A 21,678-nucleotide genomic window follows, 5' to 3' on the forward strand; every position below is an offset into this window, starting at 1 on the left:
CAGCAGCAGTGCAGCAGCTCCCCTGCATGCATTCCATCACCTGTGAGGGATAAGGTAGCGGAGCAAGTGGTTCTGGTAGCTCCGCTCGTACAGTAAGAAAATAAAAAAAGAAAAGCCCCCCGTCGGATATATAAAGTAAATTATATCTGAGGTTGCTGGAGTAAGGCCACATTAAGTATACTTTATGTATTTGGGTCATGTTTGAGCACACCTAATTTGTTACAAATGACTCTCTCTCCTCTTCCTCTCCGTATAGATCATGATGAATGTGCGGTGTACGGCGCATGCAGCCAAACCTGCATGAACAGCTACGGGTCGTACCGATGCAGCTGCATGGAGGGGTACGTCCTGCAGCCTGACAGAACGTCCTGCAAAGCCAAACAAGGTGAGAGGCATGCCATGCGGCAACGCATTATTAGAAGAAAAAAAAAAAAAACATCGTCTGCATAAGCATTGTGTCGTAGTTTCATCTCTATTAACCCATTAAGACCGGGAACGCATCTGTGTGTCATTTTTAGACTAGTTTTGGCTATTCAAAAATAGCAGATCTACAAGCTCTTAGCGCGGCACCGAGTGCCGCTCTATGAGCTTGTAGATCTGCTACTTAATTTGTTTTAATCGTGAAGGTTTGCTCACTTCTTTGAATATATATTATTTATATATATATATATATATATATTATATATATATACATTTTTAACTCAAATCTTTGCTTCTGGGGGGTCCCTGGAACAAAACCCCCATATATTTTGATATGGGGGTCCGCTGCCAAATACATTACATTGTGGGTGGTCCTTGACAAGAAAAAAGTTTGAGAACCACTGATTTTTTTCCTAAAAAAACCTGATTTAGAAGACATTTGTAGAATCCCCAGAAGCAAATATTTGAGATCTACAAGCTCATAGCGCTGCATTCGGTGCAGCACTATGAGCTTGTAGATCTGCAATTTTTAGTCAAAGAAATCTAAAAATGACACAGTTGCGTTCCCGGTCTTAATGGATTAATAAAACAGATGGAATGGCGAGCGTCTTTTCTCACCAACCAGAATGGGGATCCAGTTCCAGTTTTAATGTTCAGCCCTTCTGGGTTTCTTTTTTTTTTTCTCAAACAGCTTTTTGGTTGAAAGCAAGATTAATGCGGTTTACCAGTGACCACATCTATCACCCACATGGGAGCGGGCAGACATGGTCAGGCCGGGATAATGATAAAATTAATGAGCATAAGATTTTAAGTGGGGAGCAGTCGGGAGTGTTTTGTGCGAAGAGACAATGCCCAGCGTCACCTTGATTTATGCTAATGTCTGATGCCTGTAACAAATCTGTCCCCGCAAAATGCAAAATAGCCTACTTAAGAGACAAAAAAACAACAAGTATAGGTGTTGTGGTGGTCCTGCCGTCCACCGGTAAACAAGTTTAACCTTGCGCGAGGCATATTTTTGTCTGTCGAACCGTGAAGCAAAAATCTTTTTTTTTTGTTGTTGGTTGGTTGGTGGTGGCATTGAGGAGGGGGGTGTTTGTAACAGCCATGGCATTGAGGAGGGGGTTGTTTGTATCAGCCATGGCACATATGGGGTTGAAAATAGCTGGAAGCGAAAAACAACACACCTAGGCTGGGGAGAGCAACACCACTGTTGCTGCTTTTAATCAACGTGACTGGTGTCCTACCAGGAATAAACTGAATATGATTACCCATAAACTTAACTGAACCCAATGCTCACGCGCATTAATATTAATTTGAGCAGAGAAGGATTGCGGTACCGGTGGATATAACTATGAGGTTACCATTAGTTGTAAAAGCTCATGAATATACATTTTCAGAGAGAGAGAGAGAGAGAGAGAGAGAGAGAGAAGAGAGAGAGAGAGAGAGAGAGAGAGAGAGAGAGAGAGAGAGAGAGAGAGAGAGAGAGAGAGAGAGAGAGAGAGAGAGAGAGAGAGAGAGAGAGAGAGAGAGAGAGAGAGAGAGAGCGCTCTCCGAAGGCCAAGAGGAGGGGGGGGGGGGGGGTATGAAAACATATTAAGGTGTTTCAGTGTTCAGAATGATTTTGAGTTTTAAAACTCTGCGGTGATTGTCTTTCTGGAATTCAATCTTGTTAAGTGAGATTATTTTTATGACCCCCTCTGCCCCCATGTGTGTGCTCCAAATCCACTGGCTTCTTTGAAAGCATGCAATGCCCCCAGGGGGTTTAGTGTTTCAGCTTTCTACTGGATTCCTCTGATCCATGCTCAATAAATCATGTGTACATTATGTTTGGTAACACAGAATGCTGTATTAGGTGTAGATTATGGTTCTGTATAGGTGTAGATTATGGTACAAATTTACGTTTAAAACATAAAAAGTTGAAATGAGAGATATGGAGATCAGAGGTTTCTACGTTATGCTACATTTAACGGTAGGGCCGCTGTGTGGACGTTAACATAACTATAAGCGAGCTCATTCGTTGCATAAACTTGACGCACACAGTATGTGAGCAAACAAAGGGTAATTTGTTCAAAGTGCTCGTTCAGGCTCAGTCGGGGCTCTCTCTGTTTATTGTGGTTTATAAATGAATTCCAGGGTAATGACACTCAATCCCCACGTCTCTTAAAATAGAAATGTTTAAGTGTATATAATTGCATTGTGGGGGGAAATCTTGTTCATAACTATTATACAATTTCATTGCAGAAACAGCAGAGCACAAATTGTTGCTTTCGCTTCATGCAAAGAAAAAAGAAAACAGCCATACAGTATATGTGGCTGTACTCTTAAAATGTGTCAGTTAGCTTCACACCACCACAGAGGTTGTGGGTTCGAATCCAACGCGGTGCAGCCTGGGTTTGTTGAGCATCTATACCAGTGGTTCCCAACCAGTGGTCCGGGGACCACCAGTGGTCCTTGAGGGGGTTCCAGGTGGTCCCCAGCTAAATGATGGAGGTCCATTTGGTACCAACCAAATGGACCCTTATAGATCTTTAAGTCTTGAGAGCGTAAAATGAAACCAAATGGGCCCTTATTGATCTTTAACTCTTGAGAGCGTAAAATGAAACCAAATGGGCCCTTATTGATCTTTAACTCTTGAGAGCGTAAAATGAAACCAAATGGACCCTTACGGGTCCATCCGTTAAATCATTGTCAAACATCTGCATTACTTATTTAACAAGAAGTCTACACAATTAGAGAACGTAGAAGAATTGTTATTTTGATCAACGTTTTGCCTGTTATCTCTCCTATGGAACCAACAATACAGCATGGATGGAATTGTGGACAAAATCGTATCTAACGATAAAAAACATAGAGGAATTAATTGGCATAAGGACTAAAATGGGGAGAAAAAAAGGGATAAAAGAAAAAAAATAAGATAACGTGTTAGTTTTTCATCCCGACACAGCTAGGACACTGACCTTAGTTTTAAGGGTTATGATGCTATTGTTCCAGCAGAGAGTTAGTGCCACCATTATTCCTAGCGTAGAGTGCTCCGTTTGATTGAAAGCTGGTGCAGATCTTTATCAGTGTGCCTTGGCCAAAAGCCCCGTCCACCCCACGGGCAGCTTCACAGAGAATAATGGCCCCAGCTCCTAAAAGTTGATTCACAGGGATAAGAGAAGTGGGTTTGTGTGTGTGTGCGCGCCGGACACTCGCTGATTTATTGCCCATATTAGGAGAGCGGCCCCCTGACTTGAACTTATGTGGGGGATCAGGATAAATCAGGATTTTATTTTTGGGTGAAGCCTGGGATGTCAGGGAACGTACACGGTCAATTAGCCCATAAAGCAGGTTGTGTTAGTTTTTTAGTCCGTAGCTCACAGCGGGGGCGGGGGGGGGGGGGGGGGATCGGTCACTAAAAAAAGCTTCGCTCCGGGTCGCCCGTCCTCTACTCGTCCTTATGTTAATCAATCTGATGCGTATAAGTGCTAATCAAAGAGATTGACTGATCTAACGAGGTGACAAACACAATAAATGATAGCGTCTCACTGAATGAATTTACCTTGAATGTTTGTCGGTTCTTGATGTTGGACATCCCGGGTTTTAAGAAGGCAGTTAATCACTTAAAACCTTTATATACTTTGTTGACCGGTGTCCCCCAAGGCTCTATACTTGGCTGAGTGGCCCTCACCCCCCCCCCCCCCCCCCCCTTTCCCCTGTACACGGCAACCTTTTGGGGCACATGATCACTTACTGTAGCTCTTTTCCAAGGCTGGTGTTCTGCGTGATTACCCCCAGTCCTGTGCCCACAGAGTGGAAAACCACGCTCTGGCACCAATAATGTCTTATTATAGGATACTAAACAGAATGATACAAGAATAGGTCGATAATGTTATAATAAAAGCTAACAAAGAATGAGTCGATAATGTAATATGAACGAAGGTAAGATTAATTCAGAGAGCGAGGAGGAAAATAAAGAGTAAATAAACAAAAGGTGTCTATTTTTTACACAATAGCATATGCATCCATCCGTACAGTATGTACAGTAGAGGTTTATACACAAGGCGTGTGCATGAGCATATATAGCAGCTGGTATATAGACAAATCCACAACGCTCCGCACCGTGACACCGCAGCAAAGGCAGCTACAGGCAGCGTGTCTGTGGATTCGTCTATAGAGCTGACGACTCTATATATAGAGTCTGACGTAATTTACTCATCCTACTGTACCTGGGTCAAGGTTTTTTTTCCCCCCGTTCTGAATTCCCATAGACGTGTTTAATATCGTGACAAATAAGAACTGTGTTCCAAAAATAAACAAATGATCCCGGCGGTTTGACTCATATGGATACGAAGCATCAACTGACGGTGAGAAAACCTTATGTTACTTAGGCCGAATGAGTTAAATTTTCGCCAGAGTGACTGACTATCATAAACGATACAGAACCTCCCTGACAATATCACACAGACAGTTTGTTTATTTTTGGACCTCAATTCTTATTTGAGACGATTCTAAGATGACCCAATGTTATTCTCCATAGAGACATTACTTTATGACCCGGGGGATGAAGGAGTGACGTCAGGACTTTTGTACTCTATTAGTGTTCATGATATAGACATTAAGGTGCAAGAAGAGTATCAGTGTGTTGAACATGAGATTAAGGAGCATGGGTATCAGTGTGTTGAACATGAGATTAAGGAGCATGGGTATCAGTGTGTTGAACATGAGATTAAGGAGCATGGGTATCAGCGTGTGTGTCAGATTCAAAAAGAGGTGGATGCCTTTGCCTCAGACCCAGGTGACATGATTGGTTTTTAAATCATTACGTGGAGGTGCTCCGGCCTACTTGTCTGCAATGATTTCCTGGTATGTTCCCAGCAGGTCCTCTCCTAAATGTTCCAGAGGCACACACAGGCATGGGGAAGCAGCTACTATGGTTCTATCCTCTGGAACAGTGGTTATCAACCTTTTTCGTGTCAAGGACCACCAAATTGACACATATTAGCCCAGGGACCACCATTTGAAAAGATATGCCAGGGACTCAACCATTTAGATTTCTTGGGGGTCCCAATCTACACTGAAGTATCATCATCATAGTGTTCATGTAACTCTGAGAGTGTACAAATGGAACCAAATGGACCCGTTAGGGTCCATTTGGTTCCATTTGTACACTCTCAGAGTTACAGACACAAGGTTCAATTTGGTTTCTAACTATTCATTTGGCTGGGGACCCCCTGGAACCCCCTCAAGGACCACCGGTGGTCCCCGGACCACTGGTTGAGAACCACTGCTCTGGAACGTCCCGCCTGGAGGCTCTGCGGTCACCGAATCAGTTGACAATTTTAAAAGAAATCTTAACACATTCACTGCCAGGGGTTTTCTAAAACAGGCTGTGACTTCTGTCAGCATGTTTAAGCATTTTGACTAATCTTTCAAGAACCACAGAATATTTATCTCCAGAATGATCAATCCCCTGATGGTTGCTAATCACTGAGGGTTTCACTGTGCTTCTGTGAGAGAAAAAAAAGTCATCGCGACTTCCCGTTCGCTTGTTATACACCGTTGAAAATAGCATGTCTCGCCAAAAATACATAGTAAAACGCAGGAGCCGAGATACAGAATATTTCCCAAATACTTTAACCAGGAAGTGAATGTAGCAGAAAATCTTTGGATCACGTTATCTCCTGGTTCTGTCTTTTTTTTTTTTAAATGACGGAGATCTCCGTCAATGGCAGGAAATAAGACACACCTTTTTAGTATTGCTTTTACCTAGGTATCTGCAGTACTCTAGTTTTCTCTCTCTATATTTTTTATAGTTTTTTTTCTCCTCCTATTTTATTATTTCTAAATGTTTTTTATTTGTTGTTATCCTAGGGGTTTTTAATCTGTATTTGTAAACCTATTCTGTGAAGCACATTGAACTGCACTTGATGTATGAGACGTGCTGTATAAATAAACTTTGATTGATTGATGTTCTCCTTTGCCTACAGACCCAGGTGACCCGTCTCCCGTGTTCCTCATGGGCGGCTCGGGTCGCATCGTCAGCACGCAGCTGGACGGGTCGGGCCTGCAGCCGTTCCGCTCGCTGGACACCAACGCCAGCCTGGCGCTGGACTTCCGGCACGGCGTGGAGACGGTGTGTTGGGTGCTGTCCACGCAGCACAGCGGCGCGCTGCGCTGCGCCAAGATGAGGAACCTGCGTGGCTTCACCCAGGAGCAGGAGATCAAGACGCTGCAAAGTTTGCACAGTATGTTGATTTTATTATTTTTTTACAATCACTGGCCCTCATTTATCAACGGAGCGTAAAAAACGGCTTATATTTTTCCATAAATGCGGCCGTACACCAACGTCGAAGTCACATTTATCAACAAATCCTATACAGCCAATCCTAGCGTACATCGGGTTGGAGCTTTGATAAATCTCACGTCTGAAAACGAGCGTCATTTAAATAACACGCCTTAAACATTCTCGAAACATCGCCTCGCTGCCTGTCAAGTCACACACACACACACACACACACACGCCTCTCTCTCTCTCTCACACACACACACACACACACACACACACACACACACACACACACACACACATACACACACACACGCCCAACTGTGTCTTTCATGTAATCCGTTACGGTACAATCTTTGTCACGTAGGCTTGTAGCCTACATGAATGACATATTATGATACCAATCACATCGCTATGAATGGAATACGTTTGTATATTTATTTACCCCATACCGAGCAGTACGCGTTCGAGTTATACTAAAATAAAGCAGTCATGTAGGCTATTCCCTGTGAGACTCGGGTGGGCTGCAGTGATCCCGTGCCGCGGCTGCCGCCACGTTAATAAGAGATTGGAGCGTCGGGTTTATATCCTTAACCCAGCCAGGTTGTAGTCTTCATAACTCTCTATGACATAACTCCATACTATAGGACAAGCTACTGTAAGTTTGTAGACCTGTCCATGAAAGGATGGTCGGGAGTCCCGACTCCTGGAAAACGCTCTCACAAAAGCGCTCGTATATTTTGAAAATAGTAGATCTACAAGCTCACAACGCGTCGCGATGCAACACTTGTGAGCTTGTAGATCTGCTGTTGTCAATGCAGCCATATCTGCAGTCTTATCTGAATGACTGTTAAAGCAATTTGTTTAAACTTCATAAAATGTTATATTTTCACAGGGATTATTTATTAGTGTAGATATACATTTTGGAGTGGATATATGTGTCCAGATGCCTGTTAGACAATGCTGCTCCGCAGGTCTAGAATGGAATAAACGGGTGCAGCCAACGTCAACAACTGCTATCGACCAGACGTGAGATCTCAGCGTACCGTAGGCTGAAACCAACGTCAGGATATATTGATAAATGCCGAAAGTTGCGGTGATCTCGCCGTACGCCCATTATTTGTGGGCACAGCGTTGATAAATGAGGGCCAGTGTGTCTTGATTAGGATTGGGATCCTTTAGCATTTTAACGATTCTGGTTCTTAATTTTGTCCCTCCAACAGACGTGGAGCACATGGCCATCGACTGGCTGACGGGAAACTTCTACTTTGTGGACAGAGTCAGCGACAGGATCTTTGTGTGCGACAGCAGCGGGGACACGTGTGTCACCATCTTGGACCTGGACCTGGTCAACGCTAAAGGGATCGCGGTGGACCCTCTCATGGGGTGAGTAGGCCTATACCCTCTCTCCCAGAGCTTTGGTGGGAGTCCCTTATCATCAAAGAAACGTAGCTATATAGCATCCGGGTTGTAAATTGTGTCAGAAGCAATTAGGCTCTATTCAAGCGGATGGGTTTTTGCCGAACTTGATTTTATTACCTTAATAAACATTGTCATAAATACTATATGCTTCCAGTCACTAGTTTAAAGTCTTCTTTCAATCACCATGATATGAGTTTTGGTAAATTATTGTCCCATTTATTTTAAAATTGATGATAAAGTAGGGTATGCTGTAGGAGGGGCGTGGCTACCTTGTGATGATTTTGATTGACAAGCTACACAACCAATAGCATTCATTCAGCACCCCTGCTCTGGTCCTGACCAATAGCATTCATTTCCGAGTCCATTCTTCAGACCGGATATAGAAAGATGCAGATTCAGATCGCTTCATTTATATTTTCATGTAGTCTATGGTAGAGTCTATTTTTTTACAGTCTATGAGCTATACGCACATGGACTGTGGGTTTTCTGGGCTAAAGAAGCTTCAGTTCAAAAAGCTAGAGCCCACACACTAAAGTAAATAAAAGATACTTCTTTATTACAAAACTGACAACGTTTCGATCCACAGCGGATCGAAAACGTTGTCAGTTTTGTAATAAAGAAATATATCTTTTTAACGTTGTTGGTGTTGCAGGCTCTATCTTTTTGAACAGTCACTTATCATCGTCTATCTTTTGCCACCCCTTTAAACCACCTCTAGTATTAGAGAACTGGACTTCAGTTACAACCGTACTTGGTCCACTTTTTTCCGTCTACATCTCTTTGCCAAAAAAATAGCAGATCTACAAGCTCACAATGCGTCGCAAGTGCGACACATTGTGAGCTTGTAGATCTGCTATTTTTTTGGATAATGTTTTCCTCCAGAATATGACGGCCGCTGGGGTTCAAGTGGTTAAAAGTAATTATTTTTATTGATTGAATACTTTATTAACCGTTTGTAAAAGAGTACTGAGGTACAGTTATACAATAATGCTAAAAGGATAAGACTCATTGTGGTCCAGTTGATCACTGAGGAGGAGAAGGTTTCTCCTAGTGGATACAAATACATAACATGAGCAGAAATGGAGGAGTATGAGAGCGAGAGAGAGAGTTCCAGTGACCATGCTGTGAGTCCTTCCACTCTTTTCTTTTCTGGTGGGTGTGTGGCAGGGAGGGTGGCACGGTGCGTGGCAGGCTGGGTGGGTGGGTGGGTAAAGCTAGTGGTGGGTGGTGGGCCGGCCAGTGATGGTCAAAGCACTCAACCCCTGTACTTGAGTCAAAGTGTAGATACACTCTGTCAAATGTGTTCTTGACTTTAAGTACTGGAGTGCTTGCTTTAAAAAAAACACTTATAGTATTTTTTTTTTTTTAAATGTAATACAATTATTGATAAAAGTCATCAGAAAGCATGCCCACTCACGTTTAGGAGGGCAGTATGAGTCACCAGAAACGAGGATGGGTGTTTTCCATGAATTTAACATATGGTTGAAATGGAGTTTGAAGTTACAATGGGTTTGTAGGAAGGGGGCGTGTCTGATACAATTAATATCTAAATACTGAATCGAGCTTAAAGACTGTCTGGGGTGTTCACAAAAGCCTGAGTAGACACTTTTTTTTTTAAAGTGAAATATCCCTTTAAGTATTCAATAGTGTGTGCTTTAAGATTTTTTTTAGTATTCAAAACACAACAAAATCAATTGTGAAAATACCCGATCTACAAGATCACCTCGAGCCACGCTGCTGTGACACATTTTGAGCTTGTAGATCGGCTATTTTGAAATAGTGCGTTATGAAGGAACCGCTTAAGCCCTGTTTCCTCCTTCCTAGAAATGTAGTGAGAGTCAACGGTACAATGTTTGTCTCTGAAGCGTAGTGGAGTGAAAGTCATGAGTATCCTTTTTATTTTATTTATAATACTCAAGTACAAATACTCAAGTAAATGTGCTGTGTTACTGTCTAGCACCGGTGGCGGTGGGCCACAGCGATGGTCCAGACACCTCCTAGCTAGCGTCTAGACGCTCATTAGTATGCGCTGACATCACCCCCTCATCCCAGAGAGCCAGCCAGCCAGTCCCTGCAGGACTTTCTGTTTGAGGATTGTGTGTCTCTGCCCAGATCAGGAGAGAAGAGCTGAGCCACCACAGAGGAGAAAAACCCCTCTATCCTCTTACCCCCCCTCTCCCCAACACTGCAAAACCAGCCCAAACATCACCGTTTGTTCAGTCAAATGAAATGCAGAGCGGCCAGTAGACCGTGGTGGAAAAAGTACTCAAAATGTTGTACTCAAGATTTTAGCCGACTAAATCTACAGTTGATGTAGTCGACTAAAATGTATTGTGGCGGTGCCTTGATGGCGTCCTAATGGCTGATTTTATTGCTGAAAATAGCCGATCTACAAGTTCACAATGCGTCGCAGCGCTACACGTTGTGAGCTTGTAGATCTGCTATTTTCGGAGTGCAACACCGGAGCGCAACCAAACATAAAATGACTTGTCTTTTAGTTCTACTGGATCTCTTCTCCACTAGATCCCTCACTAACATTTTAGTCTTTATTTTCTTTATGAAAAAAGTTAATCAACAAAAACAATTCGTCATAGTTTTAATCGTCAAAATCAACACTGCACCGGTGTAAAGAAAATCTCCTCCTGTCTTACTCACAACACAACATCTCATCACAAAGCGCTGAGAGCTTGTAGAATGTAGATCAATTGTAGATTGCAGAGCTTGTGTGGTTACAACAACAGACTCTCACTTCATAACATTTTGCTGCTATTTTTCCTCTATACTGTATGTGTATAAAATGCATTTGTCTTTCTCTTAATATAGCCAGGCACTCACGTCACGTGCGATCCTTATGACTCTGTTAATTGATTGATTGTTCCTGCGTTGTTCCTGATGTGCTATTCTCATGTTCCTATTAGTGTGGTGCTCAAGCACACACACGTGTGTAGTTCTATTAGTGTGGTGCTCAAGCACACACACGTGTGTAGTTCTATTAGTGTGGTGCTCAAGCACACACACGTGTGTAGTTCTATTAGTGTGGTGCTCAAGCACACACACGTGTGTAGTTCTATTAGTGTGGTGCTCAAGCACACACACGTGTGTAGTTCTATTAGTGTGGTGCTCAAGCACACACACGTGTGTAGTTCTATTAGTGTGGTGCTCAAGCACACACACGTGTGTAGTTCTATTAGTGTGGTGCTGCAGGCACACACACACACACACACACACACACACACACACACACACACACACACTCACTCACTCACTCACTCACTCACACACACACACACACACACACACACACACACACACACACACACACACACACACACACACACACACACACACACACACACACACACACACACACACACACACACACACACACACACACACACACACACACACACACACACACACACACACACACACACACACACACACACACACACGTGTAGTTTTCATGGTGTGTGTGTTTGGTTGTCTAATGGTGACTAGCAGTGCTTCTTCATCTCTCACGTGTTCTGACATTATTCATGGACCATGTGTTTGTTTGTCAGGTCAGTCTCATGCTTCCCCAGATGAAGACCTTTGCTGGTCCTAACATATTGGCTTTTAATCATTTATGTTTAGCCAATTGAATCCAGGAACACATCTCTGTCATATTAGATTTCTTTGGCTATTAAAAAATAGCAGATATACAAGCTCATCCGCTATGAGCTGGTAGATCTGCTATTTTTGAATAGCCAAATACATTAAAATGACACATGTGTTGTGTTCCCGTTCTTAATGGATTAAAGTACAGTACCGTTGATCCTAGAGCAGGGGTGATGCAACTTTGATGATGCAGAGGGCCACTATATTTATACACTCACTCTAGAGGGGCCACATCACATACTGTATACTGTTACTCCGTATTTTAATTTGTTTCGACTTTCTATGTCACACAAAAATAGCAAAAATAGCCGATCTACAAGCTTGTAGATCTGCTAGTTTTGCTATTTTTGAATTGGAATCCTGAAAAGTAACATTTTTATTTAATTTCAAATGCATTTACTTATGTTAACTTTATGAACATAAATACAAATACATTGGACTTAAAAGGACACTATAATTTTTATTAAGCTACTAATATAGACTTAAGTCATTAAAGCGGGTCATGTTTGCATGTTAGTGGAATCATAACAGCTGAAATTAATAATATATCACTATCTGATATTAACCTGTGGGCCGCATTAAGTGAAGGTGGGGGCCGCATGTGGCCCCCGGCCCGCCAGTTGCCCATGTATGTCCTAGAGAGGCACCACCTGGTTGAATTTATGGAAAACACCCCTCAAAAAGTACAACATAATGGAGATACGAGGTTTCTGCCCCGACAGCAAACCATATAGAAGGTTTCCACAGGACGACAGCGATGATGATGATGATAATATGCATGTTTGGTAACAGTTTTCCTTGATGGGAGCAGAGAGAGAGAGAGAGAGAGAGCGTGTGTCGGGATGCAGCAATATGCAGAAGGAAACGAGGGCCCGTAGCCCTCTATGGTCCTAGAGAGCCATTGAAAATGATTTGCTGTGGGGAGGAGAAAGTGAGCGTCCCAAGGAGAGAATCTTTACCCTGATTATTCCAGTTATCAGTGTCTAAAAAGGCCTCTCTGTCCTCATATATTCCCAGAGAGCAGGAGCCTGGGAGCTCTAAAGGGGGGATGGCGGAGTGAGCGGGAGCCATTATATTCATGAGGCTACAAGGACAGGCAGCGGAGCCTGGAGTCAGAGCAGGTTCTTTTAATGAGAAGACTCTCTCTCTCTCTCTCTCTCTCTCTCTCTCTCTCTCTCTCTTTCCACACAGTTAGGTGTAAAACTCCTCTGTACAAAACGGTTACTTTTCAGGATATTTAGACCCTTCAGGAAAAAAGAGATTATGCGATCATCATCATCATGATTATCATCATCATTTATCACATAATCAGTTAAATGGCGCAGACTTTTTTTTCCCCTCAAATGCGCATAATCGCATATTATTTCCGCACAAGCGTCCCGCATATTTCGCAACTTTTTGCATATTTTGCTTATTTCACAACTTTTTGCTTATTTCACATATTTCGCAACTTCCTGCATATTTCACCGCATAAAATCACATAAACCCCGGCATATTTCGCAACTTTCCGTATATTTAGAGTATTTCCCAACTTTTCGCAAATTTGACAACTTCCTGCAATTTCACCTCATACAATCACATACAAAACTGAATATTTCATCGATAAAACCAAGGAGTTTTGCCGGCATTTTTCTGGAGGGTCTAGTATGGGAAAAAAAATGAAAAGAAAACCTGTGTTCCAGTGGATGAAATGTACAGTAGTTGTTATTTACTGTAGTCATAAGCTCATGTTAATACTTTTCATTCCACAAACACGCTTAATTTCTAATTTTATTTGAAAAATAGCTAATCTACAAGCTCACAAGCTCACTCACGATTTGACGTGTTGTGAGCTTGAAGATCAGCTATTTGTGCTTTTATGTGACACTGGAGCATGACAGAGTAGGACATTAAAAAAACTGTTGAATTATGGAGACACAAGGTTTCTGCCCGACAACAACAACATCAGCACTATAGGAGCTCATATACAGTAACAGAAGCAGCACTATAGGAGCTCATATACAGTAACAGAAGCAGCACTATAGGAGCTCATATACAGTAACAGAAGCAGCACTATAGGAGCTCATATACAGTAACAGAAGCAGCACTATAGGAGCTCATATACAGTAGCAGAAGCAGCACTATAGGAGCTCATATACAGTAGCAGAAGCAGCACTATAGGAGCTCATATACAGCAGCAGAAGCAGCACTATAGGAGCTCATATACAGTAACAGAAGCAGCACTATAGGAGCTCATATACAGTAACAGAAGCAGCACTATAGGAGCTCATATACAGTAACAGAAGCAGCACTATAGGAGCTCATATACAGTAACAGAAGCAGCACTATAGGAGCTCATATACAGTAGCAGAAGCAGTACTATAGGAGCTCATATACAGTAACAGAAGCAGCACTATAGGAGCTCATATACAGTAACAGAAGCAGCACTATAGGAGCTCATATACAGTAACAGAAGCAGCACTATAGGAGCTCATATACAGTAACAGAAGCAGCACTATAGGAGCTCATATACAGTAACAGAAGCAGCACTATAGGAGCTCATATACAGTAACAGAAGCAGCACTATAGGAGCTCATATACAGTAACAGAAGCAGCACTATAGGAGCTCATATACAGTAACAGAAGCAGCACTATAGGAGCTCATATACAGTAACAGAAGCAGCACTATAGGAGCTCATATACAGTAACAGAAGCAGCACTATAGGAGCTCATATACAGTAGCAGAAGCAGCACTATAGGAGCTCATATACAGTAACAGAAGCAGCACTATAGGAGCTCATATACAGTAACAGAAGCAGCACTATAGGAGCTCATATACAGTAGCAGAAGCAGCACTATAGGAGCTCATATACAGTAGCAGAAGCAGCACTATAGGAGCTCATATACAGTAGCAGAAGCAGCACTATAGGAGCTCATATACAGTAGCAGAAGCAGCACTATAGGAGCTCATATACAGTAGCAGAAGCAGCACTATAGGAGCTCATATACAGTAACAGAAGCAGCACTATAGGAGCTCATATACAGTAACAGAAGCAGCACTATAGGAGCTCATATACAGTAACAGAAGCAGCACTATAGGAGCTCATATACAGTAACAGAAGCAGCACTATAGGAGCTCATATACAGTAACAGAAGCAGCACTATAGGAGCTCATATACAGTAGCAGAAGCAGCACTATAGGAGCTCATATACAGTAGCAGAAGCAGCACTATAGGAGCTCATATACAGTAGCAGAAGCAGTACTATAGGAGCTCATATACAGTAACAGAAGCAGCACTATAGGAGCTCATATACAGTAGCAGAAGCAGTACTATAGGAGCTCATATACAGTAACAGAAGCAGCACTATAGGAGCTCATATACAGTAGCAGAAGCAGCACTATAGGAGCTCATATACAGTAGCAGCACAGGGGTCTTCAACGTTTTCAGGCCAAGGACCCCCTAGCTGAGAGAGAGATGAAGCAGGGACCCCCTCTATATTGTATAACATTGTGTTTCAGATTTAAAAAAATGTTTTACTTGGTCTGCTCTTTTTTCCCTCTACACCTATACCTCTTTGCCAAAAATAGCAGATCTACAAGCTCACAACGCCTCGCGCTGCGAGGCGTTGTGAGCTTATAGATCTGCTATTTTTGGCTAAAGTTGTCCTCAGAAAAGGGATGCTAGGGTTCAAGTTGTTATGGTAAAAAATATAAAAGTAGCTATTAGCTACTTTTGATACGTTTGTGTGACACTGTAGCACAGGGGTCGACAACCTTTTTGACATGAAGTGCCATGTTTTAATTTTCTTAATAGTCAGTGTGTCATATCAACATTAAGGTTATTATGACACCACCTACAAATTGAATATTTCCAACTGATTGTGATTGTCCATAGGCTATACAACATCACAACCTTTTGTTCTTCTTCTTTAGAAATATGTGTGTAATGATCATTAGACTCAATAACCCACCTATCTCCCACACTCCCTCCCCAGTCAGAGTTAGCAGTTTGAATGAATGTAGAATGATGTGCAGGATGTCATTTGTATATAGATGTGAGTGGGAAAAAAAACATTTGAATGTTTAATTTTAAAAGAAAAAAACCCTCTCTCACACTTATACCAGTGTGCTAGTGATCACCCTGTCCTGTGCCAATGTGGCACCTGTGCATAAGGTTGCCAAGTAGGGTGTTAATTTATAAATACAAAATAAAACACAACAAGTTAACATATTGAGATTTCTGCCCAAGAACAATGTTCTACGTTATTAGTAGCAGTTAAAAGCCCAGTATTACCATTTTTAAAGTGGCAAAATGGATTAAACACACACACACATACAAATATCAAATACTATAAAATATCAAATACTAATATAGACAGTGGAGAACAGTACACATGTTGCTATAATATCAGTGGTTCTCAAACTTTGTTCATGTCAAGGACCCCCAAAAATATATGTATTTGGCCGTGGACCCCTATCTCAATATAGTTTTTAACAGGGACCCCCCAGAAGCAAAATGTGAGTTTAAAATATTTGCTTAAAAATGTATATATTCAAGATTTTCACAATGTTTCAACTTAAAAAAATATGTAGCAGATCTGCAAGCTCATAACGCGGCACTCTGTGCCACGCTATGAGCTTGTAGATCTTTTATATATTATTTTTGAATAGCCAAAGAAATCTAAAATCACACAGATGCGTTCCCGGTCTTAAAGGATTTGATTTATTTGATTTGCACAACAGTTTATATATATATATATATACTGTATGCATAACACGATAGTTCTTTCCATGGGAAAGTTGACAGTATTAATTGTTGTGCCGGTGAGGTAAGAAACCCTAGGGCGGTTTATGCGAGTACCTCACTGTTTACATTATGTATAATTAGATTTATTTAATATAAACAATAAATAAATAAATAAATAAATAAACAGACAAAAGTGTCTGTTTCTATAAAGATAAGTTAAAGACAAATCAAAGTGCAGCCTGGGCAGAAGAGACAGAAACAATACCAAACAAAATGATTTGGACAAAGCAAAGACATGATACTATATAGCCATGTGAAAATAATAAAGATAAGAGATTTTAGATTTTAAACTTTGGAAGGGGATTCAGTGATTTCAGATCCGCTGGCAGAACATCCCACTGAGAGGTGGAATGTTTGACTTTATGCTTCTCTTATTGAACATTCAGCGTACTGCTTTGTGTTACCTGTACAAAACAATGTATTGTTGCATTAATCCTAAATGCAGGGATATGTGTGATGATGTGTTTGTGACATCAAGAGCCAAGGTTCTGGCTTTCTCAATGTTTAAAAAACAAAAACAAGTGGGGTTGTAACAGTTCCACATGTGTGGGATGTATCCTAAAGCCAGCTTCCCATGATTCATGCCAAATAAATGATCTTTACTGTAGTTTCCAGTGGTGCTTGGCAGGTGAATTCTACATATCCTGTTCTCTGTTTACCGTGAGAGACAGACACGGGCCAATGAAAGTGCAGCTGAAACTGGAGTTATATGGTTGTGTTTTCTTTTTTGTGTCGAGCGTCCGCATTCTGAACCGGCTGCAGGCGCCCGATGAGTGAAGCCCGCTCAATATACCTGTGTACTGTACAAAGAATGACAGTAATCAAGTCTACAGGATATGAAGGCATGGATCTCCATCTCCAATATGTTTAGGGGGGAGATAGGCCGTGGCCAGGAGTCTTAATTGAAAGAAACTGCTTTTTAAGGACAGAGCTAATGTGTTAGTCAGACTTAAAGGTGCTGTCAAAGATAACACCTAGAGGTGAGAGGACCCAGTACAGGGTATTGACGGATGGAACAGTGTCATGGTCAAACGAAAAAACGTTTTCTTTCACTGAGGTTTAGAAAGTGTGTGTACATCCAGGTTTTAACATCATTTAAGCCATTTGGTTCTCAAAGTGGGGTCCGGGGACCCCCATGAGTCCTTGAGGGATTTCCAGGGGGTCCCCAGGGGCCCAAGTAAATGTTAGGAACCAAATGGACCCTTGTGGGTCTGTAACTCTGAGAGTGTACAAATGGAACCAAATGGACCCTTGTGGGTCTGTAACTCTGAGAGTGTACAAATGGAACCAAATGGACCCTTGTGGGTCTGTAACTCTGAGAGTGTACAAATGGAACCAAATGGACCCTTGTGGGTCTGTAACTCTGAGAGTGTACAAATGGAACCAAATGGACCCTTGTGGGTCTGTAACTCTGAGAGTGTACAAATGGAACCAAATGGACCCTTGTGGGTCTGTAACTCTGAGAGTGTACAAATGGAACCAAATGGACCCCATTTGGTTCCATTTGTACACTCACAGAGTTAAATTAACATAGATTTTACAATATAAATTGGGGTCCCAGAAATAGAAATGCCATTACAAAGTCTACCTGAAGAGTGGAAACAAGCAAATGTTTCCCCTCTTCTCAAGGCTGGCGATCCTTGTGATGTAAATAATTACAGGCCCATTTCTAACCTTTCCACCTTGGCAAAGATCTTAGAGGGCCAAGTATCAAATCAGGTAAAGGTTTTTCTTGATTCATACTCTATTTTGAACCCCATGCAGTCAGGTTTTAGAGCAAAACATAGCACTGTAACGGCATGCCTTAATGTTATCGACGATATCAGGGCAGCCCTGGGTAAGAAATCTTTTTGTGCGGCCTTATTCATTGATTTGAGTAAGGCCTTCGATACCGTGGATCCTCACGTACTGCTCAAGGTCCTTTCTAAAGCTGTTTTTTGCCAAAATGTGCTTGGTTGGTTCAAAAACTATTTAGTTGGCCGCATACAGTGTGTCAAATTTGGTGATACCATTTCTGATCCCATCACCCTTGAGAAAGGAGTCCCCCAAGGTTCCATTCTTGGTCCATTGCTTTTTCTTTTGTATGTCAATCATATTTGTAGTCAATCTAAGCATTGTAAGTATCATATGTATGCCGATGACACAATTCTGTACTCTTGTGCTCCTTCTTTTGATGTAGCAGTGTCAAACTTGGCCTCAGATTTTGTCTCATTGCAGCATGAATTGGTAAATAGCAAATTGCTATTAAACGGCCAAAAAACCAAGGCCATGCTATTTACTCCAAATAGAGCTGACATTATCCCCCCAAATATCACCACCTTGGAAGGAGTAACCATCGAATGGGTGGTGCTTTACAAATATCTGGGAATTTGGTTGGATAACAAGTTAAACTTCAATCATCACATTGAAGCGTTGATTAAGAAGTTAAAATTCACAGTAAGCTTCTTTTATAGAATGAAGTCCTGTTTTTCTTTTGCTTCAAGGAAAAGGCTGGTCACTGGCCTGTTTATGTCGCAACTCGACTACGGCGACATTGTGTATCGATTCGCCTGTCCCTCAATATTGGGTAGACTTGATCCCCTTTATCATGCTGCGTTGAGGTTCATTACCAGCTCCACCTATAGGACACATCATTGTATTCTGTATTCCCTAGTAGGGTGGTCCTCCTTAGCATCTCGCAGGTTGCTACATTGGTACACTTTTATATATAAAGCCATTCTTGGAAATTCCCCCTCGTACATTTGTTCAAAATGTAATCTTGTCCAAAATTCGCTCAACCTCAGATCGAATGCCTGGATGCGCTATGTCGTACCCACTACTAAATCTGAGGCAGGGAAAAAAAACCTTGCGTTTTTTTGGGCCTTGGTCGTGGAACGATCTACAGACCAGATTAAAATTGGCTTCATTGATCCCTCTAGTGTCTTTTAAGAGGATTGCCATGGGCACATTCTCCAACCATTGCTCCTGCTTTGACAAGTAGCAATTGCTGTGTTCTTAGTCTTATATTAGTTTATTAGTTTTATGATGTATTGTTGTTATTAGTATTTTAAATAGTCTGTATTGGTGCTATTGGTAGTAGGTCTTTGGTATTACGGATGTCATGTTTGTCTTTGTTTTGTTATGTCCTGTATTGTCGTTACTGGCAGAGCTGTGTAACATTTTATTTGCCTCTTCTCTTGGCCAGGGCACACTTGTAAAAGAGACACTAGTCTCAATGTGATTTCTCTGGTGAAATAAAGGTTAAATAAAATAAAATAAAATACATGGGGGTCCGTAGCCCTAATGCATGTCAAACTGGGGGTCCTTGAAATTAAAATGGTTGAGAATAACTGCTAAGAGTTGTAAAAAAAAATCTCTTATGGGGGTCCCTGGCACATCTTTTCAAATGGGGGTCCGCAGGCTAATAAGTGTCCATTTGGGGGTCCTTGACATGAAAAAGTTTGAGAACCCCTGATTTAAGCGGTCACGTAACAGCAGAAATGGGTCATTAGCATTAACTGTACTAAGAGACACAGGTAGATGTGGACGTCATCAGCATAGCAACGAAAGGCAATTTGATGTTTAGTAGAAATATCTGTAGATTCTTTATCTTCAGGGGAGAAAACACTGGTTTTCTTTTTACACATAATTATACTATACAGCATGTTCCCTTGACAGAAAGACAAGTAGTGGGATGTTTGAATAGTAGCGATAATTCACGCCCCACGCACACAGAGGGTGTGGGTGGGGAGAGCGTGCATGGTGCGGTCCCACAGGGAGGCTGGGTGTGCGGATGCTGTCGGCGAACAGTAGATGGAGGTTATAACACCAAACCCGTTTCAAGGCTCTCCTCCGCCTCTAATTGGTAAGACATGGACTACAGCTGTTTGTGAGGAACAGGGGATGAGCTGAGAGAGAGAGAGAGAGAGAGAGAGAGAGGGAGGTCTGTCAGCCGCGAGCAATGGAGTGAAACAAGCAGAATTGGGAGGTTGGAGAGAGATGGCAGCGCAGCATGAAGGACTCTGTTTACAGAGTATGTTCTGTTTGTAGTGATGTTGTGTTTTTATTGTTGTTAGAGATGTACTCATTCTCTTTCTCTCGCCCTCTCTCAGTGGTGTAAAGTAACTAAGTAATAAATTTACTCAAGTACTGTACTTAAGTAAAATTTTGAGGTTATTTTACTTTTAATTTTACTACCAATTGTCTATACTTTTCACTTTTACTCCAATACATCTCAGAGGAAAATATTGTACTTTTTACTCCACTACAATTATTTGAAAACTTTAGTTACTAGTTACTTTGCAGATATAAATATATTATATTATAAAACAGACATCGACCACGTTAGCCCTATTTTATACCTATAGGCCATTTGAAAATAGCATATCTAAGTTGTGAGCTTGTAGAGCTGCTATTTTTAAACATTTGGTAGTTTAAGTACATTTTGATACCAATACTTTTGTACTTTTACTCAAGTAGATTTTGAATTCCTGACTTTTACTTGTAACAGAGTAATTGCAGTATTGTTACTTTAACTTAAGTAAAAATGTGTGTACTTTTTCCACCACTGCCCTCTCCCTCTTTCTGTATCTCTCTCTCCCCCCCTCTCTCTCTTTCGCTCTCTCTCTCTCTCCCCTCTCTCTCTCTCTCTCTGTCCGTCTCTCTCTCTCTGTCCGTCTCCTCTCCCTCCCCTCTCTCTCTCTCTCTCTCTCTCTCTCTCTCTCTCTCTCTCTCTCTCTCTCTCTCTCTCTCTCTCTCTAGTCAGACACCCCAGTCTTTGTTGTTTATTTAATAACAGAAAAGAAAAGAAGAGAAAATAAAAGGATTTATGGGAGTGAGTTGGAGTGAGTTCAGGGTGTTGTTTGACTGGTCAAATTGTTATCACTTCTGTTAGATTGGAGGATTCCATTCAGTGCAGACAGTGTATAGTTGAACAATCCTGACACTCTTCTAAGAAAATCCAATAGAAGTGCGCTCGGCCAGATCAATCAATCCCAGAAGGAGAGAAAAACAAAATAACTATTTCAACTTCATTTGTGTTAACACAGCACACTAGATCACAATGGAGGCAACAAGCCCAACACAACAAAACATACGTTTAAGCCGTTAAGACCGGCGGGAACGCGTCTGTGTCATTTTAGATTT

The 21,678-nt window shown here is 41.7% G+C and overlaps 1 protein-coding gene across 1 annotated transcript in view; it reads left to right on the forward strand.

Annotated features, from left to right (window-relative positions):
* Nucleotides 1–21,678, forward strand: part of lrp1bb (low density lipoprotein receptor-related protein 1Bb) — a 597,729-nt gene that overhangs the window by 245,101 nt on the left and 330,950 nt on the right. Inside the window, exons 5-7 of the mRNA XM_084084305.1 lie at nt 257–385; nt 6,390–6,647; nt 7,912–8,074. Of these exons, the coding sequence (XP_083940431.1) occupies nt 257–385; nt 6,390–6,647; nt 7,912–8,074 (550 nt within the window). The remainder of the gene's footprint in view (nt 1–256; nt 386–6,389; nt 6,648–7,911; nt 8,075–21,678) is intronic.

The sequence above is a fragment of the Gymnoscopelus microlampas genome (assembly GCF_963454915.1).
Source record: "Gymnoscopelus microlampas genome assembly, chromosome: 17".
NCBI classification, from domain to species: domain Eukaryota; kingdom Metazoa; phylum Chordata; class Actinopteri; order Myctophiformes; family Myctophidae; genus Gymnoscopelus; species Gymnoscopelus microlampas.